This window comes from Labrus mixtus, chromosome 20 (assembly GCF_963584025.1).
Source record: "Labrus mixtus chromosome 20, fLabMix1.1, whole genome shotgun sequence".
In the NCBI taxonomy this organism is placed as follows: Eukaryota; Metazoa; Chordata; class Actinopteri; order Labriformes; family Labridae; genus Labrus; species Labrus mixtus.
The window spans coordinates 7,325,530-7,352,501 of NC_083631.1; the positions used below are offsets into that span (position 1 = coordinate 7,325,530).

Below are 26,972 nucleotides of genomic sequence, written 5' to 3' on the forward strand. Positions count from 1 at the left end.
ATTAAAAACAAACAAATGATTATTTATGAAGAAGACGAGTGACTTGGGGAATCTCTCAGCCTGAGGAAAGAAGAATATCTGCTCAGGTACCACAGAGGATTATTTCTGCAACTTTCACCAGATGTTTGAGTTACTGGATACAACATAATGTACATTACTTACATCCTCTTCTGTAAACAATATTTACAGATTTGTTTTGGGTCTTTTTATGCCTTTGTTTAGAGACAGGACAGTGGATAGAGTCAGAAAACATAGAGAGTGGGGAAAGACATGCGGTGAAAGGAGCCACAGGTTGGATTTGAACCCGGTCAGCCCGCTTTCAAGGACTTCATCCTCTGTACATGGGGCGGGCACACAACCTTTAGGCCACTGACGCCCCCTCACACCTTTAAAAATGATTTTAAAATCTTTTTAATCCATCAAAAAAAAAGATACAGATGAATATTGCACACCTAAAGAAGTTAATTTGCATTTCAGAACAGTATTCTTGAGTATCTGCATCCTACTTATAAATTAAATGCATCTCTAATAAAGTGAAAATAAAAATAGCCAAACAGCACAGTGTGCAGTGAAACACCAACATTGCCTTTTAGTAGAAATTGCGCCCTCTGTTGGTGTAAAAATATATCCCGTGTTCCATCATGTCTAAAAAATGCAGGCTGAAATACTGTAATAACTCTCCTCATGGGAGTCAGCAGCAGAAGCAGAGTGTGACTGCAGGAGGGGATTGATGGAGGGGAGAGAGAGGGTGCTGCAGTTGTCATGGAAACGCCGGAGGGGGGTGGGATTAGGAGGAGGGAGGGGGGGGGGGTGGAGCGTTGGGGAAGTGGGACCAGTTTGTTTTGTTATTGAAGGTCACGTGGAGAGGTGAAGCTCCGCCCTCCTCTCCCCCCCCCCCCCTCCTCCTCCTCCTCCCCCACCCCCCGTTACCACGGATTCAACCGTCTCTCGAGCTGCAGCTCCGGTCAGTTACTACAAAATGGCTGCAGAGGCTCCGCCGCCAACGAGAACCTCCTGAACGCTTCACGGTAGGCTTCATTAATCCGTTTTTTGAGCGCTCAGCACGGACAGCGTTTTGCACCGCGTCGCGCTCAGCTGTCGGAAATATTTTCTGCTATTCGAGGTAAACTTCGTCAGCTGTGGCGGGAATGCAAAATCTCCTCCGCGCAGCCCGCTTTGACATCAATGTTTTCTCGGAGTGCTCTTTACAGCAGCTCTGCCTCCCTGTTTTCACTCTGTGCTGTCTGTTGCTTAGCTTAGCATTGATTTGTTATAGTTTTTCTGAATGCTAACACGGACCAGTTTGCTTAACCAGCCTCTACGGTTCAAATAATTCAAGGGCACCCTGTGTTGTTGTTGCTGGTTTGTCGTATTTCCAGCAGCCTGGATGCGTGTTGCATTGCTGTGTAGGAGAGTTGACATGGATATTTCTGCAGCTCAGTGTCACCAAACATGTTCCGAGCTGCAGAGAGAGAGAGGGGGAGAGGGGGGGAGCTGCCTGGCTCTAACATGCATCACCTGATTGCTAAACGCATTAGCAAACACAGATTCATTACTGTTTCCTTTATTAAGACTATAATGTGTAGCCAAGTAGTTAGCTTGTAGTTTGGCCTCCACTTTAAAATAAATGTTTATGCAGAAGTCTGGAGGAAGGACCACTGTTTGAGATGCATTCATTGCTCTAACATAAGCATTGGGGGACATATAGCAAGGCTTCTTCTTATTTTATAACATGTTTTATACTTGTTGATACATTGTATGTTATTGTGATGAGAGATAGCATCAGAAAGTACTGAAAAAAACTGCATCTATATCCCAGGACAGGTGCGTAGGAGAGGAATGAATCCATTAAAAACATCATATTGGCTGACTTAAGAGTAGGCAGTAGTTTGTTGTTGATATAGTTTGATTTTGACTAGTATCATATTAAAGTTTAAGATGGATGGTGTCGTTACAACCTGGTTCTGTAAAGTGTATTTGTTGGATGGTTTGTCAGTCCTTGGTTTGAGCATGAGCGGGCTGTGTAAACCTCGAGATAAGATGCATCAACGATTGCTTCCTGTATTCCCCCCTCACCATAGAGACAGCCGTCATTGCTGCCCCAGGTTCTTGCTGCAGCGTGATATCCTGCAGTGTCACACACTCCTGAAGGAGAAGGCGGTGTGTACAGAGCGGGGGTATGCCCCCCACACTCATGAATGCAGAGGGCAGGCTGACGTCAGCTTAGAGGCCCGCTGCTTTACTAATGTGTAAATAGAGTCCCTAATTTGGGCCTGGGACTGGCAAGGGATGAAGCGGTGGTGGTGGTGCTAAAGGCTGGGGAGGGGGGGGCTCTTTTCTGTCCCTGCCGGGTCAGGGGCCCCCAGTCAGCACTCAGACCTCTGAAAGAGGCAGTGTGTGTTCACAGAGAGGCGCCAAAGGGGGCTTGATAACAAAAACAGGCCACTAAATGCTGTGATTACTATAAGGCTTTAGGTCATAGCATCACTTGGAGTCTAAAACTCTTGGTGGCGTTTTTTTCCCAGTGTATGACACAAGGTCGGTCGGGGGGGGGGGGGGGTTTGGTGACTTGTTGAGTGTCAGTGATCAGATACTTGATGTTCTGGAGTTGTCTTTGAAATGATGAGCATGAAGTCTGCAGAGAACAAATATGCTTTTAAAAGACGTATTTTCAGGCTTTTATGCCTTCATTTGATAGGACAGTGGATAGAGTTGGAAGCCATGGAAACAGTGAGGAATGATGTGCGTGAAAGGAGGCCACGGGTCAGATTTGAACCTGGGACGCTCACCTGTAGGACGACAGCCTCCGTGCATGCATGGGACGCAACCTAACCGGACTGATCATCCCACCCTGCATTATTGTGGCTTAATATCCCGTGTTGGTTTTTTCAGTGCTGGATATCTTTTACAGATCACTTCTCATGGACGGCTGGCTGCATGCACAAGTAGACTAATACAAGTCTAGAAAAAAAAATCAAATGATTTTGATACATTTTCCGATACCACAGGAACAAAAACACAACTTCTAGACACCCAGTGTTTGATACTTGTCTTGTTTTTTAATGTCCAAAAATTGCATGCAAACTTCTGCACTCAGTTCTGAAATGTTGCCAACATATTTGGCAACGTAGACAGAGGTCTCTCTTTTCACTCACAGCTGTTTTTGGTTAAAAATAAGACAAAAAAAACCTGGATTTGTAAAAAAAAAAAAAAAAACCTTCTGGACTTTACTTTTCTATACGATCAATCATAAAGAAAACAGAATGTATTCTTTTTAAAAACATTTGGTATTGAATAGTATCTAACATTTGGAGAACCTTACCAGAAGCATTAAGGTGTCAGACGTATTCACCGTCTGTAGGTGGAATGCATTAAAGAATATTCCTGTTCATGTTTCATAGACATGAAGAGTCTTCTGCTGCTGCTCAGAGTTATGTGAACTCTGCACGAGTTCAGACCGTGACTTCTCAAAGATGCTTCATTTCTTTTGATCCATGAAGACAAATGTGCAAACAGTGAAAAAGCTTCATGCTGGAAGCTTAATAATAATTTTAGAGTTTTTCTTTGATCGATGGGACCAATAAATCGTCATCCTGGTTCATGAAAAGTGCCCCCCTACTTTTGGGAGCAGAAGACATTTGGACTGGAGGGCCGTGCTTTTTGGAGCACGTCCATGGAAGCTATTTTAGGGGCCGGTTCAGAGCGCCAGGAGTGTAGCAGCATAAGTTTCTCTCTTCCTTGTCGTCAGGCCGGGTCAGAGCACATTAACATGACCACTCTGAGAATAGCTTCAAGTACTTTACAGAGTGCAATCCTCTTTGCAGAGCACAAGGACTCTGTTTGTGCTTACCCAGCAGTTTTTAAACCCTCGTGCGATTACAAAGGTAGACGGACCGACTTGGTTCTTTCTGTTTTGTTTTTGCATTTGAAAACCTGCTGAACAATATTCTATTTTTCAGAGGTTGTGTTGCTCCTAAAGTGCGACTGCGCAGAGAGAGCGGAGGGGGATCTGCACACTCTGCCGTGTAGCTGTGCTGCTGCTGTGCTTGCTAGCGAGCGCTCTCCCAAGGGCTCGCCGTGCTCTTGTTTGGCTTGCAGCGATGGCATTCCTGGCTCTGTGCCCAGCGACTGCCGTCTAGCACCCCTTCCCCCAATCTCTCTCATACACACACACAAACCAAACCCATCCGCCGTAGCCCCCTCGTCTTCCTCACTCCAATGTGGGGCAGCTCCACATTTGCATAAACACAATTCACCTTGCACACTCGAGCTCTCCTCCCTCTCCCATCACTGCTCGATTTTCTAAACATTTTTACACCTGCTTTTATTAGTCTGTCCTTGGTCTCTTTCCGGTTCGACTGTGTTTTTTGGTTTTTCCTTGTTTCCCTCCCTTTGTCGGCAGAGTGTAGTGCGTGGTTTTAAGAGGGACACCAGCCTCTAATCCTGTTGTTCTGACAGGAGGGTGTAATTCCACAACAGAGCTGAGCTCATTGACCTACGTCCTTCATATCGGCACGAGATGTGCTTTCCCGGGCTACAAAAGGCTGCTCGTGATGGAGCTCAGCCCACTATGAGTCAATAAACAAATGAACGATTGCACTCTGGCCTCCTGTGTGACTGAATTCATTAAAGCATTGATTTTATCAAAGCATTTATTATTGTCCTCATCAGAAGGAGTCCATACCTCCCATAGCAAAGCGTACAGCACTCAAATGGGCAAGAGATAGCATCACCTCATCCTCCCGCTCTCACTGTCATTCAGCTCGAGAGTCCAGGGGAAGCACATCTGTCCAGGCCAGACAGATGTTTGGAGATGAACCAGCAGCTCTCACTGAGGGAGACTCTTTCTGTCCATCTCGGGGACTGAATGTTTCTTAAACTGAAATCATTTTGACACTTTGATCGGCGCTCACTTTCGTCATCGGCGTTTGGAGGCCGACAGCAGCTCACATTAACTGGAGCATCTCTCTTATCCTCTGATCCTACATGACACGAGCCCCACTGATGCCTTTGAAAGGAGCAGCATCAGCTATATTTAGCATGGCAGCTGCACCAGCAGGTTCCCTTTCCAGCCTCTCGGAGGTGAAAAGAAGTTAATGATGTGAATTGACTGTGTGTTTTTTGTGTTGAAAGTGAATTCCCACAACCTAAACTCAGGCATGTAATCTGGACTAAGATCCAGCTGTAAAGCAGCTGTTTGTCATGCAGCTTTCCTTTAACCACAGGGCCTGTAGTGCTGCAGGAGTCTGTTTTCAGCTCCTGCATTGATGGCATTTGCTGAACAAGTACAAGTGAGTAATGTTATCCAAAAATAACTCCCTCTGTTGACATAGATCAGAATTTTTGGAGCTTTAACTTTTTAAAAAGTTTAGGTATTTATGTTTTGTAGCTACCTTCCCAAAAAAAGCAGACTACAAAGGTTTCCATGAAAAGTCTGATATTAAAGGTGCTCTGGATTTATTTCTGACTTACTGAACTCTGAATGTTTTTTTTATAATTTCTCGTGATATGACAACGATGTTGAAGAGGGTAGAGAGAGCTGAGACATATTATGAAGTCCGGTCTTTTTCAGTGGAGGGATCTTGCTGCCCCTGGTGATCTGTTAACACCTGTTTGCTAGCCGCTCAGTCTGAGAGCGGAGGTGGCCGTGGCCTCTGGGAGACGGGGGCAGCAGCTGCTGTCATCGAGTTCACTAAAGCAGAGCTGCACACTTTGCAAGATTAGACTGGAGTAACTTGGAGGAAATATGCAACTTCACATTCGTCATTAGCCCTTTTCAGATTGCTTTATAGCACTAACTCAGCTCAGCAGCCATCACGTCTTTGTACGTTCATATTGATCCTGCGACGGCGAAATGTTCTTGTCCCAGTCTGTGAGTTTGCATTGCGTTTCATCGTTGCAGAAACACAGCACAGCGGCAGCTCCGCATACACACACACAGTCAGACATGCACACACACAGCGCTGTGCTCCCTCGCTGACTCACCTGATCCCGTCTCACCTCTGTAACGCCTCTGTTGCTACCTCTGAAGACGGTACAGAGGGGGGAATCACTTTGCCCCCCCATTTAGCTTCTGCGACATTCAGATTGAAGGCGAAACATCAGAGGTGTAAATAACACTTGAAACGGCAGTCTGAAAATCCACATTCGCTATAATCACAACAGTACAAGTCCAAGGCATCACAGGTACTTTCTTGTTTAGAATAACTTGGAAAGCTTACAAACTCCTGCACATGGTCTTTGTTTTTATATTTCTGATCATCAAAACTGTCTCCTGAACCCTGAACTCTTTACGACATGCTCCCAGCACTTCAAGACTGAAGAACTTAATTTAATGCTCTGATTTGCTCTTTTTTTCTTCTTCCATTAAAAAAAAAAAAAAAAAAGGTTCTTCTTTGTTTTTATTTCTATTTTTGAAACTCCACAACCAAACTGATCTCAGTGCAGTGCTTAAGGGAAGGGCCGTCTGTCTCCAGCTAACTGCTAAGCAGGGCTTCGGGGAGTGCTTGTTGCCTGGTTATGGCACACACCGCCATCGCCTGCAGCAGCGTTGGCACGGCTTGGGAAAACCCTGATGGTTTATGTACAATTTCACATTTAAAGTTCAAGAAACTTTACTTCAATCTATGTTTGTTTCCAGGCTATTTTCCCTTCGTCTCAGTCCATAAAAAGACCTGGTTCTTGCTGTTGTGTTTTTGTTTGTCTGCGTAGAGGATTGGATAAAGAGTAACTCATGGATATTAAACAATGGGGCATTGTCGGGTGGTTTTGGAGCTGGTTTGTGTGTTTGTTGTGAAAATGTTTCCTCTCTGGACCGGGGGGGGGGAAGATGTCGGCTATCAAAGTGCATAAAGACATCAACCCAGACTACCAGCTTGATTGATTTCTGTGGTTTTTCAACCAATCACTTGTGTCTGGGTCCATTTCCCTGGCTTGGTTTGTGGACTAAAGACAGGGGGTCCTCATCCTTTTGGCCCCCTCTACATCTGCAAGGCCTCCTTAATAGTTTCCAGAGACAACCCAAAGACCACCGACTTTAAAAAAAAAACACCCTCGTGCATCACAATTTGTTAAGATGTGATGCTCAAGAGTGCAAACATTCTTCTGTCTGGTGGTTGTTTTACTACTGAACACATGATGTTGTGTGACATCACAGCCGCCACTGACGAAACTGATTTCACCTTGGACAGCTACACCTGAGCAATGCAGTGAAATAAACAAAACTACATCACTTTACTGAAGGTGTTTACCTGCTCAGGCACAGAACCTTTCTCCTCATGGCAGTCTCTCTCTCTCTCTGTTTTTGTATTTCAGCTGTGAGAAGAAGCAAAAAACACGAGAAGAGAACCATTTGATGGAAGATAAGAAAAAGAAAAAGCAAGACGAGAAGAAAAAGAAAGAAGGTGCTCAGAAAAAGGTACGCTTGTGGCCGACACACTCAGTTGACAAACACTCATGTTTTAGCTTGAATCAAGAATGACTTGTATTGACCGTATATCCGGTGTAAAGGACGCATTTTAAATACTTGTTTTTTCATTTATAAAGTTGGCTGCGTCATTTATATGTGTGATCAGTTTACCAGATACTGAGACATGTGTAGTGCAGCCACCATCATCACTGCACATACAGTTCACAACCTCGTGAAGTGCGGGATTGATTGAAAAGACGCCTAAAATATAAAGACAATAAGTGAGCAGCGGAGGTCGGTAGCACAACTCCAGGACAATTTATCACAGGCCTGGGTCCATCCTTACTGGAGGCTAAGAATTCTAGCGTACCGTTAGCTGGCAAAATGCTAACTAGCAGCACGGCTGCACAGACACTGCAGGTCGTGGATTTTGTTGAATGCAATGGACATCGTCACACAGGAAGGCAATTTATACCTTTTTTCCATGCTTCAAACTCCGGTGTTAAAAATGAAGCCAATGCAGAAGTCCAAAATCCTGCAGTTTGTTGAGGGTCCGCTTGAGTCACATACACACCCCATTCAAAACTGCCCGTTTTTACACCATCAATCAACATGTTTACAGCCTGGAACAAAGGGTGATATAGGTCTGATTTGTTATTGTCCACATGGGCACACACTGTACTGGGGATGAGTTGACTGAAAGTTAGACTGAGACAGCATTTCCAGCATGGCGGCTGCTGCCTATGATCCTCTAGACCCCCCTGCTCTAACAGATGGCTGATGTCACCTAGGCTTCGTCCATTAAGATTTACAGTCTATGCTATTTCCCCAGAATGCTTCTTATATACCAGTGGGGTTTATGTTCTGGATTAAAATGATTAAAGTTGGTTCATGAGTAGTTCGGCAGTAAAAATAAATGACAGTTTCCACTTTGGGCCGATCTTAGACGAATCAGTCCATCTCGGCTCAGGTGTTTTCTCTGCAGCGGCATCACATGCATGTTGTCTTGTGCATCCTCAGTAAGCCATTACCAGAACTGTATGTGGTTTACATACTTCACCCCTTCAGGTCATCTGTTTTCAGTGTTAAAAGGTTAGCCTGCTGCTCTCTCTAAAACATACACGTCCTTGAACTCACCCTTCTGTGCTGGTAAAGAATCCTTACCGTATGAGAGCATTTGTTTTATCTATTTTTACCTCCAGCCCATGAACCCATTCACCTCATCCAGCAATGGGAATGTACATGAACCTCTTAGCATTTCAATAGATGAGCAAAAGCAGCCTCTGAACATTTTGTCCTGACTGCCCTGGATTGTTGCTCCAGCACTGCAGAGCAGCTGCTGATCCAGCCAATGGGACTCAGATGTTTGTGGAGCATTAACATTTAGACCAACAGCTTACACTTCAATGTGGAATAGATCATTATTTCTTGATGTTTCTTGTTGTTGCTGACACATGTTTTTGTTTTGCTTTTTCCAGGCCACAGAACAGATAACCAAAGGTGAGTTGTTGTAAACTTTTATTAAACTTCTTTATTCTGTTGATTCTGGCACCAACTAGAAAAAGGTACATCTCAAAGTTCTTTTTTATTTGCATGCAGAGGGGAATATTCCTTTGCCTGTGTTACAACATACAATGTTGCACAAACAACAACAATATTTTAAGGTTTAGGCGGAGCCATCTGTCATGAACCTTGATATGAGTTTATGATTTAATGCCTCAGACAGGAGGATAAGGTTGTCAAAATGTTAAACACTTAAGATGCTAATGATACCAACATTTGGCGACATGTCAGCGCAGCAACATCTGCAAAGTATTTGTGCAATTTAGACTGTGAGCAGGAGTTTACCTGCAACTTTTCATCATCATTAAAAAGAAAGCACCCTCCAAGTACCTGCTACTGGATGCCTACGACTTGAATTTGTTGTTGTGATATCGGGACAATTTAGTTTAATTTGAACAGGTTTCATATTGAAATTTAGAATTCTGTTGTCATGACAACCCATCAGAAGGGAGAGTGTGGAAATTGTGTATCGATTAATTAGACGGCTAACTCATGAAGACGATTACTTTTTGCCCGCTGTTCTCTGCGGAGACATTTGGATAAGAAGCATTAGCTTTTATTATCATAAAACATCTTCAGCCCAAGCAGCCAGGTGGTCCAACTTACCTGAGCCAAAAATGGAGGCCATATTGCTCAGACAGGACTAATAAGGAGCACGGGGATGGTGCAGCTGGTGCTGTGGACTCTCTACGGGCTCCTCGGGGCGTACCTAGGAGGGTAGAGGTGAGCACAAATCTCAGAAGAAAAGACAAAGAAGGAGAAAAACAAAAGAAAGAAACTTGTCTGAGAGGAGATTTTGCAAACATTTTAACTCTCACTCACTGTTTCTGCTGAAGCCGAAGCTCTTAATGATGAGGCGGTGTCGGACAGTCGGTTAGCCCAGGAGCAGATTTCTCCCATCCGAGATAAGAAGGCAGATGGGCGAGGGACTTAATGCCTCACAAGGGACGGGCAGGGGCGAAATCTGATTAGAACTTCTGCTAGACTTGGGCAGCGTGGCCTTAATAGCAGCCAGAGACTACACACCTAATTACTGCGTGAGTGTCTTTGTGTTTGAGTGCCTTAAGCTGTGTTCAGACAAATATGTTTGTGCAGGTTTTGGTGGCTACTTTTTTGTTCGGATCAGTAAAGAGGGGGGACATGTTTTATCCTCCTGTGGGCGCATACGATTGTGAGCGCTGGAATCGTCGAGGGTCAGCGCCTTGACCTCCCACTCTCTCCCTGCAGGATGAGTTAATGAGGCTGTAATGTCACTGAGGTGCCCCCCCCTACTCCTTATTCCTCCGGTCTGAGTCACACTCAGTGCCTACCCGTTTGCAGCGCTAATGAATGTGATCTAGGTTAGCTGTGTTAGCATTCTCTTTGTCTCTTATCCCCGACTTGGTTGTTGTCTCCCAGCATCCACAAATTGACCTATATATAGTACGCCTTTCTCCCCATTTCAAACCAACTCCAATATGCACAAGTGTTTTCTTGGCTGCTGCTCAGAACAGCAACGCGCTATGACACAATTTAACTCTGATCTTCCTGCTTTCAGTGTCAGTTTGACTTTTTATAGCATCGTACTTTCTTGGATGCCTTCAGATGCAACTTGTGTTTTTCTGATTATTAGAATAGAACAGAAAAGAAAAAACTTGTGTTGTCCACGTTTGGCTTGCAAAAGGGAAGAATGTGATTTACTTGTGTGGGTGTAAATATGTGCTTTTAAAAACACAGGGTCAAACTTAACACAAGGTGGCACACTTTAAAAACATCAACACTAAACTTTAGTTGTCAATATGTTTTGATACTTTTCCTTACCACATGTTTTGAGGTGGTACAATCGCCATCATTTATTGATCAATGGTATCAAAGAGTACCAAAGCTTTAAGGAAATACATATTCTCAGGAGACAGGTGTGTAGGAGAGGAATGATTATGTTGCATGTGCAGAAGTTTGCCTGCAACTTTTTGGTAACAAGAAAGAAGAAATGTGTAAATACTGGGGGCTTTGGTATAGTAATATATATAGTTTGATTTTTTAAACCCTACATTAAACATTTTTAAACATGTACATAATAAAAGCAGACACAATAGAGCTACATTAAAGGAGTGCATCAGGTAATTTCACTGATTTAATTTAAGAAGTATAAGTGTTATTATTTCAGAGATCCATTCATATCAAATAATATTTATCAAGATTAGTTTACATGTTTAAAGCTGCAGATTATTGTTTCATTCACTTAAAAAACATCAAGTAAACGATGAATTGACAGTTGACTAATCAAGTGAAAGAAGCAGCTTGTCCCTGGTACTAATGCAGGGTACACTGGGAGCTAATTAGGAGAACATGGCTAGCGCGGAGGCTGATAAAACACAGGAGATCTCCAGGAAGACCCCCAGCACCATAGTAACAGTATACCACCTCCTGTCTGGTCTAGCAGAGAGGCCCACCCAGGGACCAGCAGGAGGGAGAAAGCAGCAGAAGAAGAAGGTTGTTTATAAGGGAAGAGATTGGCTGAATTGTTTTTGGTTACATTTGTGCAAAGTGCAGGGAGGCGTCTGCTCGAACATAACGCCTTCGGTTGTTTGGGAGGTCTAGAAAATAAAGCATGAAAGCCGAGAGCAGGAGAAACAGACGGAGCCATGTGAAACTGTGAGAATGCACGGCAGTTTCCTGTTTGCCGGCACAGCTAAGGGGGCCCTTTGCAGGATAACTCTACTGGCTCACGTCTAGCACACACACTCTCGCTCTAACAGTCCCCTTATGTGACATGCGAACACCAGCAGCATATGTACATTGTGTGCTCTGGCAGACGCACACATGGTTTCACTCGTACAGCTCTACATTTCTACCCAGAAACACTGCACAGACCCCTCTGCCTCAGTCATGAACAAGCTGCATGTTCACGACAAGCTATGAAGATAATTCTCACCGAACTTTAGAATCAGTTTGAACATTAAACAGAGCTTCCAAACAGTCTTTCATTTCTTGGTTTAAAGGCAAAGTGTTTCACCATTGGCCTGCAGGATTTCAGAAAAATATGCAATCCATGCAACAGGTGAAATTAGGCATGCTTAGCAAGAAAGCATTGACGTGACTACTCATAAGGTGATATTGAGGAAATTGCAATTTGTTGTGCTGCAATATTTCACCAGATTTATCAATAACAAAAGCAGATTTTAGATTTTAAAGGGGCAGTATGTAACTCCGACACCTAGTGTTTAAAATGGGTACTGCAGTCACATTCAAAACATTGTAGAGAGCTGTCTCCCCCCCTCCTCTCTAGAGTCGATGCTCACACGGGTTGCCATGTGGTGGACACTGAAGCTTCAGTGTTGATCCAGCTCTGCATGGGTCTGTAAACCTTTCTGTGTTCTAACCTCTCTCCATTTTTCAAAAGCATCTCCAATATTGATCCTAGTTTGAGCACGTTTCTGCTCGTGGAGCTTATTAGAAACATACAGAGGCTTTTTAGGTCGGGTACAATCCCTTCTATCTGAACCACTTCTCTCGCCCGCTTCCATCACTGCAACACCTGTTGGTTTGACTTGATAACTGGTCTCATATCTGGAAAACCGAGGGGCGTCCAAAACGGCCGTGTGGGAGTGCATTAAAAGCGCCTACCTTCTCTGGTCCAAACAAATCCAGACAATTCAGGACCAGAATCTAAAGTTAGAAGGAGGCTCCATGAAGACTAAACTTCAATTGAATAAATCTCCTGACCGCAGACTCTGCATGAAGAGACCTGTATTTGTTGTGTGTATTTATTCAAATTATTTGGCAGCTGAAGTGACACAGGCTCGTAGTTAAATCAGAGGTGTGATAAGCTCATGACCAACCCTTGGATTTTGGCATTTGTTTATCAAATATGAACTTTAAACACACAGACCTCAGCAACTTCCATAAAGGAATTAAGATTGCCATAAAATATATTTTTTAATCCAAGAGGAGAGACTTAGAGGTTTAGTTTTTTTTCCTGTTCTTGTCTGTCTGCACGTTAGTCTGTCCACTTCCTGTGTATCTGATATCTCACCCGGAGTAGTTATCTTCAAAGATTCTTGTGTCAGTTTGAAGCAGACACTCACAGTCTTGAAAAGTTCATTGCCTCTTGTATTTGTGTTTGTTATGTTTCCCCTGCTGTTCCTCCTCTTCTCTACTAATCCGGTGCACACAGTGTGACAGGAGCTTCATTGGTCAACAGAGCTGTCAATCAAAGCATTACCTTTTTATATATAGCATCAAAAAATGTCTCAGGAAAATGAAGACTTGGGCATAAATCAGCACAAAGAAGAAGTTGTTTTAATTATAGAAACCATGAGAGAGCGAGATTTTATAGTTTGACCCATGTCCCATCTGTTAACATGGAGGAGGCGGAGCTTATGACCTGTACTGCAGCCAGGCAGTAGGGGGAAGCGCTAAATGTTTCAGCTACACTTTAAGGAAACGGTCATGTCATCCATCCTTTCATAGAGTCTATGGACATGATGGAGACATCTGAAGTTCTGAAGACAATCCCCCCCCCCCCCCCCCCCCCCCGAACCTTGAACCATCAGCTGCTTTGTGGTGCTACCGACCAGCCCTGCTCCAGAAAGTTCCCGAGAGGAGTGTGCATAAACCACATTGTCCCTTCAAAGCGAAGTGAACCCTAAGAGAGGTCCTCCTCCATCAACAGGCTGCAGTTCATTTAAAGGGTTAATGAGCGATTGTTCAAGCTCTGTTTTTTTTGTATCCCTATCAAAGATAAGAGCGCACACACACACACACACGACGGCGCACGTTCACACGCAGCAATAAATGATAACATTATTATGTGGTCGTGTCGCGGCAGTAATTTCATAACAGATTAATTTGCCGTTTCACGTTCGCTTAATTACGCCCAGCGCTTTGTGTTGGAGAGTCATAAATTGCGGTGCGATCAGCGGGGAATTTCTACCAGTGTGCCTCCTGTCATCGTCCCCGCCTCTTCTCTATGTTGTGTCCCAGGGTGCACAGCTTTTAACGGATGCAGCGGTGGCGATGATAAACCACGGTTTAGAGAGCAACAGAGGTGGCGGCTGGATTCTGCTGTTGGACGATAAATTGTCGGTACATTTAGTCTTTAATCAGTTAGAATAAACATAACTTCTGAGCGGGCTCAGGTTTGACTTTGGGTCTCTCCACTCCTGGTGGGAGGATTCACGTCTGCACTAAAGTTGTCCAAATGTTCAATACTTTAATAGTTTTTGTAACCACATGTTTAAGAGCGTTACAATCTCCGTTATTTTAATAATTATCACAACTATTAAACACTCATTGATTTTAAATCCTCTGCATCACATTTATTAAATTTAAACACATAATCAATACATGAAAATAAAGAAGAGAAAACATACAAATTTGTCAAAGTCATAATATAAGAATGATTTACTTATCTTTTTGAGGTAGTGGGGATGTTCTATTGCGGCCAACACATTTACCTCTCATCACTTGACAAAACCTTTGGACAGAACGTGCGGCACACGTCATGCAGCACAGCGATCGTTTCATCTACATGATCTTGTTGTCATGATCATGGGAAGCCCCGTACTTGAAATTGAAACTCTGATTAATTGCCCAGCACTACAACGCGTTTGTGTAATTGAAGCAGTGTGCAAGTTTTGGTGGTTGAATGACTCATGTTGGGGGTCTAGGATTTTTGTTGCTGTGGTATTCAAATAGGTATTGATATGTTATAATTTTTTACAAGTATCATGTCTAAGTTTAAAATACTTGCACTGTGAAAGCCCTACTCTGCAGAGACAAATGATAGTCTTTTGATCCTTTGTAGATAAAGGTGTGTTAATGTTATGTTAAGTGGATGTAAATAAAAGGACGTCATGTTGTGTGCATTTCTGAGGCTGGCTGTTAAGGAAGCGGTGTAATGTCACTGGGTGATGCTTTATGCAGGGCATATACATTAGGCTGTAACAGGTGAATCAGATCTTATAAATATAGTTTAAGAACACATTTTTGATTCCTTTTGAAGCTGCTTTGAGATCCTTTCTTTCCACTCTCTATATTAATGTAATTTTCACAGCTTCCTTAAATCGCCCCGGCCCAGGTCAGGTCAGGAGGACACGGCGTCCCACTCTCTTTCACACATCACTTCATCGAAAACATAACAGACGGAGGAATCTGCCCGCAGCTGTTGGCACAGAAAGGCCTGAGCCAGGGGAGTGATGAGTCGCTCTTTCTCTGTCCTCCACATGTCTCCTTAAAGCAACATGCCGGTCACTCTCCTCTCATCATCGTCTGACTCTTAACTGTTGAGAGTAGTTTGAAACAGAACAGAGTGATTCCTCCTGGTGTATATCCTCTAGGTGTAGAATCGTTCAGATGAGGTGCAGCATAAAACATGCTCTGACTTATGGCCTTGTGCTCTTCACGCTGTGCAGTCAGATATAAAGTGCTTTTAAAAACAGCATTTTTTGTCTGTGTTGAATGTGACGCGGCGAGGGAGGGCTTTCCCTTCTTAACTACACTGTCATATTTATTCTCTTCTAATTAAGCCCTTTAATCTCCTCTCTGGTGAGACTCACGGCTCACATTTGAAAGCCCACAGGAGGAGAGAGATGGAGAAACCCTGAAGACGCGCCTCCCCTCCTCGCTCATGATGCGATGATACTCTCTCTGCTGCCTTTGAGTTCAGAATTTAGTCTTTTCTATTTTGACTTCAGTTTTTGTTGTATTATTGAACAGTGGCATGCATGAAGGATGCATTTTACTCTGTTTACAATTAGTACTTAATTAAATCTGGAGCATTTAGTTTTTGATCTTATTGATGTTCATAAGAGGTCGGGGGGTGTCAATATTGTCTCTAGTTACAGATGCAAATACTGATTTTTAATCAGAATCATGTTCAAGGTAATTTTGCAACATCTGACTGATTGTCTTCATTGATTAAATAAGTAGCCATCTGCGGTAACATAGAAAAATGCACTCAGATGAATGAAACGCAGAGTCAGCAGGTTGCTATTTTCAGACGTGTAGGAAGAACTGACGTGATAGAAACGGTGTTTAAATCTGCTGCTGTTGGAAACCCGCCAACAAATTAACAAGGTTTCACAGTTGAAGCGTTGCCAGTGTCTGCTGTTAAATAGAAGACGTACTGCTAAATATTTAATTTCTCCAGCGAAAGGAAAGACGCCTGACTAAAAAGTTAAAAAATGATTTATGAATTTTATTTACCGAAAAAATGTGTTATAAAACCTCTGATAATTCATAAACTATGAGGAGATGGCGTTCAGTATATCTACAGACACGACTGAAGACATTTGCAGAATGAAAGCACAATCAGGAGTTTGTAATTTGTGTTTAACTTTCCGTACCTGATCTGAGCACATGATCTTTCTTTGCATGAACCAGTTTACCTGGAGATCCTGAGCCGTTTCTATCTAAAGACTTCCTCTTCTAAAGCTTCCCCACAGAAGGTTCCTTTATCTTCAAGGTCATGTGGCCTGTTTCCAGCTCTGCACCCCCTCCCCCCCACCCCCTCCTCCACTTCCACTTACCTTAAACTCTCTGACATCCCCCCCCTCAACATGTAGCTCTTAAACAGTCGGGAGAGCATGCTATCATCTTTTCTGTGAGAAAATTAAGACCTCCTTTTAAAGTGTTAAAAGGGATGTCTTCCTCCCCGTGAAGTGCACACATCCCCGAGGCCACGGTTTGATGTGCATCTTTGATGAACTGGGAATTCTCCTGTGCTCCGACACAGCTGAGGACTGTTTTTTGTCAATAGGCTGTCAGAGCGAGGGGCTCTGATCTCTCTTTTTTTTTGACTCCATTTCTCTGTACAGCACCGCCTTGTGAGGCTTGTACTGAACATAAACACCTTGTTGATGCTCGACATTTGTTTTGCTCCCCCGTCACATTCAATCTTTTATTTTCGTCACAAATGGAGGAACATTCGCCTTAAATGCATCCGTGTTTCTGATGTGGGTAAACATGCAGGATTTGTGTCATTCATGTGAGAAGAAGTGGTGTGACATACTACAGTCAAACGAGGCTCTAATTGTAAGTGGATTTAGATCTGAGCCGGTTTCAGGCAGCGAGACTCCAGCTCACAGTAGCACACGAGGGGGAGGAGACTGTCTTACACACATAAGCCATTCTCTTTATCACTTACCCTCTCTGCTCTACCTCCTTCTCTTCCTACCGTACGTCAGCTCCCCCCTCTCCTTTCCCTCCTTGTTTCTCCCCTCTGATTGGCCGATACAGCAGCCAGCAAGCAAGTGCTCCCCTTCCCCCAGCCTCCATAAGAATCGACGCCACACACACCAGAGAGAGTCCCAACTGTATAACGATCGCCTCCATATCTCTCATTAGTCATCGCAGCAGCACAACCACAAAGTCCTCTGTTTTTTAAGGAGGAAATCACCTCCTTTTCAAATCAGCGCAGAGAATTGGCCCGGGGAAATTACAGCGTCCATCTGCTGCCTGTAAAGCAGTAATAATGACAAGAGGATAATAGTAAGATCACAGCGAATGAAGGAGAAAGGGAGAGGAGATCAGAGGAAAGCGGGGAGGGATGAAGCAGGGAGGAAATGGGGCAGATGTAGAAAAATCCGATGAGAGGCAAACTCGAGCTCTCCCGCTTCCTCCCTGAGCTCAGAGGCGGCGGGGAGAGGGAGAGACAGAAACGTGTGGAACTGGATCCAAAATATGCAGGCGGTGGCCGCACAGTACTGGGGGGCAAAAATAACATAGAGACCCCCCGCCCTCACACACATGCATCACAGACATAAACACACACAGAGACATGGGGACCAGGAGCTTGTTATTATGTGAGGGGAAACATGTCTGTAGGTTTACTCCCCGACACCATCCCGTCCTCTCCCCTCCGTGTGGGCCTCAGCATTACATAACTCTTTGTTTTTGTGTGTGTCGGGCCGGCCGCATGTGTGCTACTTATTCATTGCTTCACTGCACACACTCGGGAGGGCAGCCAATGGTGAAGCGCCGCTCTTTATAACTCATTTAGGCCACACAAAGATTCTCTCTTTTTTTTTTTTTCTTTTGGTTGATGCTTTTTTTTTTTTCTCCTCCTTCTTTTAATGACCAGCAGAATCTGAAAAAAGCGTGGTTGGCTGATCAGCTGACGTTTGTGTTTGTGCTCATACAGTGCGTGTCGGCTTTACGCACATTTTTTATTTTTTTTGCATCCTGTTTACATTCTAGTTTAAGCGAGTGTTATGTAATGAAATGTACTGAGGAGATTATCCAGTGTGCTTTGTGTCCCATAATGCATCTCAGTCAGCAGCAGCAGCTCTGTGACCCCCGAGCTGATCCTCCTGCGTGACTTAGCGGTGACCCTTCACCTTTCACACTCTGAATATTAGCCTGCTGAAGACTTCACAGCGTCGTCTTTTTGTGTGCATTATTTAAAAAAGGGATTTGACTTGTTCACAGTGCACAGATTTGCTTATTTTAATAATAACAATTCATCAAATTTGAAAGAGGAAAAGCATTACTTATTGCTTTTGATGTTGAATCTAAAAAACACTGCAACAAAATTAATTGTGTTTAATTTACATTAACGGGATGATCTTGGATATCTTTGCATTAATTAATCAAAAGCTTTCCTGCGCTCTAATAATGTTTCTATGTATGTTTTTTTAATTTTTGCAGTGAGGCCTTCTGATTTAATGTTTGATGATAACTTTATTTGTATAGGGTTTGATCATTTCTCACCACAAAGGATTTTAGTGAATTGCAGTCATTCCAGCCACGATCATAATGACATTTAATGATTAATAATCCCGTGCCTGCTGTGCTCTCTAAGTGTGATTTATGGTCACAACAGGCAGCTGAATTAGCAAAAGACTTCTTAAAACCAGCCTCAGACAGACACAGTTGTTGAACTTACTAGTAACACTTAGTTTAACTGTCCAATATTTCTCTGTGTTTTTTTTGTTTTTTTTACACCAAAGCTGAAGCTAGAAAAGAGTGACTGGTGAAATAAAGTGAACCAGGGAGCCAGAAACCCGTCTCTTAAAGACGCATGAGGTGGCTTCTGTTTACTACTTTTACCTAAAAGGTGAAGGTATGTTAGTGATGTGTTGGCAATGTTAGCAATTTGTTTTTTTTGCTGCCCCCTTGTGGCCAGTAATGTCAGTTATTGCAGGCTTAAGAAAGATGAGCACAGGCGTCTCTTCGGTCGGCTAATTGGCTGAAAGTTTGCAAAAATCGGACTAACAGTAAACAAACAGTAAACAAACAGTAGAAACTGCCTTCAGGGCAAAGGTGTATATGTGTGTGTATGTGGAAAAAATCAGACTCTGTTGCTATGGGTAACTAGAGCTAATGGGACATAAGCACTCTGGCTCGAGCACAGGCGGTTCATAACAAACAGCAGTGAGAGGCGATCATTTCAGGGGCCTTAACCTGCCACAGAGCATGAACAGTGTTTGTTGACGAGGCTGAGAACTCTTTACTGTGCTGTCCTGCAGGAGCTCAGTATAATGCATCAGGCTCATCTAAGTCCATTATCTGCTACTTGACCTCCTCATCACTTCTAATCTGTGTCTTTGGCCATCCCTGAAGGCTAAAGGTTTGTAATAGTACCACCCTGAGATTATAACAGAGTGCTCCGCTTCTCCAAAGAGCAGCCGTGTGTTTAAGCTGACCGCTGCCTACAAGCTCCGAGCGTCCGGTAGCCAGGAGGAAGCCAATCATGTGCATTTATAGACGTCTCCTCGTCTGCCTTTCTGGGTTTAACACCATCGTCTTCATCCAAAAGTTACCATGGCCTTTAAGAAGCAGCAGTGCAGAGAGCAGAAGAGATGTCAGATCTTTCTGTGTGTGCAGTAGGATTGACTCTAAAAATTAGAAACAGAAGCGATGCAGGTAACCAGACAATTCTGATACCATGGCAACACAAATAGAAGTATTGGATGTCTTTGTTTAACAGATAATTAAAGGCAACTTTAGCACAAAAACTTGCACAAATACATTGGCAACGTTTCGGCGTTGGAGATCTGTCATTATTTTTAAGCTTTGATACTTTTTTTAATACTAGCGGTATAGCTGGGGCCGAGGTTGGGTTCAAACCCACGGTTGCTGCGATCAGGACTATAGCCTCTGTATATGGGGTGCACAACATAACCCCTAGGCTATCTGTGCCCCAAGATTGTATCATTTTAAAACATATACAAGTATTCAACATTTTGACAAATTTGATGTTTGCCACAGAATGTCTCATTTCACCTCCATTACACACTTCCATCCGCTGCCTTTAATTGCACATAGAGGCTTGCACAACCTCAGTTTCTCTCTCCCTGTGTGTGTCTTCTTTGACTTTATTTATCAGCAGTCTGTTTTATGAAGTCGCCCTTTATGATGACTTAACTTGCATTTGAACATTTTTCAAAAGTGTTACTGTTTTCACAACAGAAAGTGGGATGCTTTTTGTTTTGTTCAAAACTTTGACATGATCCAAACCCAGCGTGGTACCCTACTGAATGACACCAGCAGCACCTCATATAAGCTTTAGAAAAGTGGCATGAATAGGTTTATATCAATGAAGAGGCGGTGAACCTTGGTGTTTGTATGCAGAGCGTGTGTGTAGTGTAGACGAGTGAGTTGAGACTTTTCTGTTCAAGGGTGGAAAGCTGGGGGAGATTGTTCTCTCAGTAATCGATCTGGGATTACTATTTCTCTGGAACAGATAAAAAAAAAGACACTTCAAAAACTATTCTGCAGATTCATTTAGGTGACTGTAAATATAAGAAAAGTATGTGAGAATCTCTGGTATGTGCCAGGGCAGCAAAGAGCGGTTTGCTCTCAAAATGTCAAATATAATGACGAATGAAATGTGAGTCACTAATTCTTCAATAATTGTTTGGCACCAGTTTGCACTCAGCAGCTCTGCCTGCCTATTGTATTTCTCTTCTCACCAGTGCCCCACCACCCGTCTCTCTCCCACAGTGCCAGACTCTGCCAAGCCGGACCCCGCCCCTCCTCTTCCCCCCGTCAACCCCAGTGCCGCCCCGCCTGCACCCCCAAGCAGTGGCAATGGCAAGCGCGCCCCCTCCGGAGGTCAGCCGCAGACAGCACAGCAGCCCCAGACTCCGCTCCAGCAGCGCTACCCGCCCAGAGAGGTTCCCCCGCGCTTCCGCCAGCAGGAGCACAAGCAGCTGTTAAAGAGGGGCCAGCCTCTTCCCCCGGGGACCCTGCCTCTCACCACGGGACGTCCCGCCACTACTGAACCTGCAGCAGCATTACCCATACACTCCTCTCCCTCCTGCTCCTCAACAGCCAGCCTGCCTACAGGTCAGACCAGACGCTGTCTCTTACACATCTCTACATTCAACCTTTTCCCTTTTCAGTGGCGACAGCAGGGAGGGACTTTCAATCATCCTTTATAGTTACCTTTCATCTCTACTTGGTGTGAAATCCAGCAGCAAATAGAGTAGTAGCACATTTTGTCTCGTGAAGTGTGTGAGCTCACGCTACACAAAAACTGTTTGTTTTGCACAGTGTGAGTTCAAACAAAGTGCATTCAAACATGACAACTTCAGCATTGAGTCAAAGGCAGCGTCGCTCTGTTTAAAGACTGGAAAGAAGAAAAACGTGCAGCCTCTGTTAACTTTAGCCACAAAACATAAATTGCTACTCTGAAAATAATAAAAAGCTCTAAGTACAGTTTGTAACAGATTAATTTATTTAAAAAAAAACAGACCGAACAAAATACTTTCTGACCTGCCAAAAAAATCTAACAGATGTCTCTGAATCAAATTCTCCCTCCCTTCAAACTGCACGTCAAACAACAACAAAACATCTGGCGGGAACATCGCTCACTCTAAAATTAGTCTGGGGGGAAAAAAATCTGACTTAATCCGTTTCAGTGTCTGCCCGGCTTCAGACAGCAACACTGAAAGATAATGTTAACAGACTTAAACACAGTGGACTCAAAATATGTCTCTGTTAGTTTACACCCAACAAGTTTTGCATTTTTATTCAGAGCTCCTTCTGAATGCTGTTCCATGTGCTGCTCCATTAGTGGTTGTGTTTTGCATATATTTGCATTTGCATTCTTCATGACCATCGGCCACGTTGTTTTTTTTTTTTTTTATTGCATTGTGATCGAAGCTGTGTGGTTTACCTGTAGAGTCAGTGCGAAGGCGTCATAGGTGTTGCTGAGTGTTGTTTATTTTCCCCTCTGCCTGGCTGGGGATTAGACATGGGGATAGAGGAATACAGGGGGAGAGGATGGAGAGTAAACACAGCTGGCTGTCTCTCTCTATGTTTGTGTATTTTCCTTCCTGAGGCTATGCAAGTCGGGTTCTTGTGTTCTCAAGTGGTGAAGGTCTATTCTGCTGTTCAGGGATGATGTTGAAAAGACTATTTTCAGCACTTGTCTGCAAATATTCTTTTCTTTTTTTTTTTACCATAACAGCCTCGTCCATTCGCTTTGATGTAGTTTGAAAGCAGTTCTATCTCCATAGTGATGATCTGAATCCATTCCTCTTGACTTTCTCCTCCTCCTCCTCCTCCTTCTCCCTCTCATCATCTTCCTCCTACTCGTCATCGAGCATAGCTAACCAGCCCTACTGTATTTCCTGTGTTTGGAGGAGGAGCCTCGTGGAGCGAGCTCGTTGGCTGGGCTCCTCAGAGGGGCCTGACCTGGCACTGATGGAGGGACCGAGAGAGAGGGAAAGAAAAGAGAGAAAGGAGAGAGCGAGCATGGCAGAGGTCCAGTACTGTGGGCTGAAGTGACTCATGGCTTACGGTAAAAAGCTGCTGCTTTTCTCCGCCCCTCTCTGGCAGAGAGCACTGCTCTGCTGCTGCTCTCTGTGTGTCTTTGAACTGACTGATTACATTAAGACAGACAAACGGGGAGACATTCCTAACTGTGAGACACATAGGAGTCCAGTTGGAGTTTTTTTTTTTTTTAATGTACCTCCACCTTAGCTGAGTGATAACATTCAAGAGTTCAGAGGTTTTTGCACATGAGCAAAATAAACGCAGAGCTCCACAGGTGAACCCACCTCAGTCCCTTCAGCCTCGTCTCGTCTGATTGTCTCCCTCCCCTGCTTTTCATTTCTCACCGAAAGCTAACAGTAGAAGCACACTGGCTGCATTCATTCCCTCCTCTCTCCGTCCGCTTTCTCCCCCCTCGCCTCACCACGTCTTTCATTACACCGGTCACATGTCCGCTCTGTCGAAAAGAAAGGCCCGATAAGCGAGGTCTGTGTGTCTGAATGTTTTTATGTTCCTGTATATACTTTCTCTCTCCCTCTCTCTCTGCCTCCCTGGTCAACTTTACACAAGTTTTATTCTGCTGTTAAGGCAAGCAGCTGCGACTGCTGGTGTGTTTTAATGGTCCAGGTTCATCGCAAAGTTCAGATTTTATTGAGAGTATTGACTTGAATGGCATAACGAAATCCAAATGCAGCTCTCTCCGCCAATTAAGAGCATTTATTGTTTCTTTGTGCAGCACTAATGCACTCAGCAGTCTTGGACTTGTTAAGTTGAATGTCATCTAATCAAGGAACACGCTCGCTGTCCTGTTGTGTGTTTGCTCGGGCACTTAAGATTTACAGCCGCTCCCTTTTTCATTTGTCTAACACCCCCTTGTTAAACCTGAACGAGGTTTTTATATACCTGTATTGTACTTATGAAGCACAACAGCACCAACAAAAACATCCTAATGTAAACAGACCTTGTCAAGTGAGGAAACAGTGCTGCTGATGTGCTAATAGCTCGTCTGGTGGAGAGAGTGTGAGTGGATGTACGCTAGACTTGATGTGCTCTTTAAGTCTGCTGATGATGCTGAAAAAGAGCCCTGGGAATCCCCTCGAAGAGGGCTGGGACGTCTTGTGATGTGATTAAACATCAGCTTGCTGTTAACCACAAATGTTCAGCGCTCGCTCTTTCTCTTTTTTTTCTCTGTCTTGTCTCGCTCGCTCTGTGGCCCCTGCTCCTCTCTCTCACTTTTTGCATACTTGTTGTTCTCTGATGCACATGTGTTCAACTCCTTCACTTTACCAACACCACAGCTCACACGTCCCCCTTGTTGACCCCAGGGCGCCCCACGATTACCCAGGCACACATTCTATACACATGTCTGTCAATCTTCCCGTTATAACAGCCTTCTCTCAGTGTTGCCTCTTGCTTGGTTAACATTCTGAATCCCAGGGCTCTTTCATGTAGAGGAGGTGTGAAGGAGCATGCTATTTTAAGACTGGCATGCTGGAGAAAGCCCTTGACCTGGTTTATCCTTTTGAAGGGGGAGGAGAAAAGAGGATACTCAAAAGCAAACATGACGTCCACATGTCTTAGATGTGTACTTTTTTAAAAAGTCCTGTTTTGTCTTTTCACCTTGAGATAATGGCGAGGATAATAACAATACGTTGACGGCAAAGTAGCTGCAGAGAAAGCTTTCATAGAAAACAAGTTGTTGATTTATGTGATTTTTCACACTTGTAAATGTAATATAAATCAAGTGTATCCTCTGAAAATAACTCTGAGTCATGACTGTCTACAATGGGTGTAACACCCGAGTCCCACTGTCTGTGATGTTTTCAGAGTTTTCAGAGTCCTATCTTCAGTTTGTTTACATCGCCCGGACGGCCGGCTGGCTCACCCCCTCGTGTATAAAAGTTGTTTAATTGAGGGACTAGAGAAAAGAAGAATAACATACTGTACTCACTGCTTAACTGTGTTTCTAGATCACGCTCATTTCAGGTAAATTTACATGCAGTGTGAAGATACGAGCATAATAAAGATCACTAGCATTAGCATGCTAACACAACAATGCACCGCGAGTTGTTTTGGTTTCATGCTGGTGCTCAAGGGCGACATCTGCTGGATCAATATAAAGCATATAAAGCCTTTAATCACAGCATTGATATGTGTTGCCACAGTTCCTGCTGTAAACCTTCCACAGTGTCAAATCTCAGCATTCAACTTATTCACAACAATTCATAAACAGGGATTTAAAACATGCTGATTAGATTAGAAGACGTGCTAGTGGAAGTGCTTACCCGCTCGTTCAAAATAACTCTGCATTAACACGTTAAATCCTTTAAAAATGCACAATGCCTTCTTGTTAATAAAAGCAACAACACGCTGCTACACTGGATAATTTCAGCTTGTGCCAGATGAAAGTGTCAGCTGTTGAATGTCACAATGTAATAATATAAGAAGAAACACTGATCTCAGACCTGCTTCTCTGTTATGTGTTCACTATTAACCAACAGAAACAGTGAGTGAGCTTTCTAAGCACGATCTCTGTGTCTCTGTAAGTGAAAGTTTAAAAATCTTTCATATCCGATATGTGTGGCCAAAACTTCACTGAGGGCAAGAATTTGGATTGCTAAAGTTGCAGTGGTGTCACATCAAATTTCCACCTGGGATTAATAAAGTATTCCTGATTCTGATTAAAGTTCAAAATAATGATGTCATGATAACTCTGCAGCTGGTCCATCAGATCCAAAATCAATGCATGCTCCTCTTGAAATTAGATTTGCTCTTTTGAGGTATCCAAATTAAAAACAATCAGTATGTGTTTGTTGTAATAGTTGGATACAGATGATGCACATTCCTGAATAGTGTGTTTGTGTGTGTGTGTGTGTCTGTCAGAGAAGTCGTTCATCTGGCTGGCAGCAAGCATTGTCAGCTCTGTACCATCCAGTCCCTCTGCCCCTTTGGGACTTCATTAAGCCCGGATCAGTCCAGCTGAGGCCCTTACAGTCCTCCTAAATTACTTCCTCCGTCCATCTATCAAAATCCATCTCTGCCCTTCATTTTCTGTCCTTGTTGTCTTTGTATGGTCATTCCCCATGATCCCTCTTTACATCATCCTTGTTTCCCCCCCGCCCCCTCTGATAGGAGGCTGAAGGAAAGCGTCAAAACGAAGGCTTGCCCGCTCATCTGAGCATTCAGGAAGTAATCTGTGTTTCTTTCTGATGCCAGTGTATGTGCATCAACACAGTAGACGCACAGTATCTGCAGTAAGGTTGTTCAATACTTGGGTACTTTTTGATTACTTCCCTTTTACTGATCGATTGTATCAAAAAGTATGGAAGCTTTAACTGCAGAAAGCAGCCAAAAATTGTTCAAATTTGTGGGCAAAATTTACTTACTGAAACATGGCCTACATATTTGTGCAAGTTAGACAGTGTGCTGGAGTCTGCTTGCAATGTCTGGTAATTAAAAGCAGGAAATTACCCCAATATTGGGCGTCTGGGACTTAATTTTTGTTGCCGTGGTATTAAAGCAGTTACAGATATAATTAGATTTTTAGTAGCATTAGATCTAAATGTGAAATTCTGGTATCACGGTAGTCTGCACAGTGCCCTTGTTAAGATAAGAAGTAGTGAATGGCCGTGCAGAAGCATGCCATGACCTCAACGCATGTTCAGTCCTAACAGCCGAGAGGCACAGTGAACTGAACCCTCGTTATAAAGGGACTCTGTTCTCTACCAAACATTGACTTATTGTGTTGTTGCGTGGGCGTTGGGATCATTTGTAAACAATACCAGCCTTGATCCTGTGGCTGCGGCTCTTTTCTTTTTTCTCCCCCCCCCCCTTCTTTTCCTCTGCCTATCTGCTGTAACTCCTGTGCAGATCACCGGCCTCTAATCCATGCACTGTGATATATAAGAGCACAGCCATGTCATTTTCTTGCCCACTGCCCTGAAAGTACCCCTTTTAAAGTGGGCGGCAGTTAGCTTCTGAAAGCTCGCCACTGCTGCCGCTGACAGTATAATCAAGACATTCACAGCTAGTAGTCGACCAAAACAAACATTTGTCATCATGTGTGGCCTGATGACGTGCCTGTGCATACATGAACTCATGCATGTGTGAAAAATTATCATTCCAGCACTGTGGGTGCAGCAGGCTCTTGTGGGTTTTCTTTCTGCCACTGCTATTCAAAAGGCTTTCCATTGTGGTCTGGCAGTGCTAATTGCAGATGGAGTGGTCTTGGCCAAATATTTAGTGACAGTTTTGAAAGGTTGAAAGATGTGAGGGAGGGGGGGAGGTTTTGTTTTGT

General features: G+C 43.7%; 1 protein-coding gene across 1 annotated transcript in view; it reads left to right on the forward strand.

Annotated features, from left to right (window-relative positions):
* The first annotated feature begins 936 nt into the window (after positions 1-936).
* Positions 937-26,972, forward strand: part of LOC132954210 (trinucleotide repeat-containing gene 6C protein-like) — a 48,359-nt gene continuing 22,323 nt past the window's right edge. The window contains exons 1-4 of the mRNA XM_061026714.1: positions 937-1,028; positions 7,315-7,417; positions 8,887-8,908; positions 20,900-21,244. Of these exons, the coding sequence (XP_060882697.1) occupies positions 7,355-7,417; positions 8,887-8,908; positions 20,900-21,244 (430 nt within the window). The 5' untranslated portion in view covers positions 937-1,028; positions 7,315-7,354. The remainder of the gene's footprint in view (positions 1,029-7,314; positions 7,418-8,886; positions 8,909-20,899; positions 21,245-26,972) is intronic.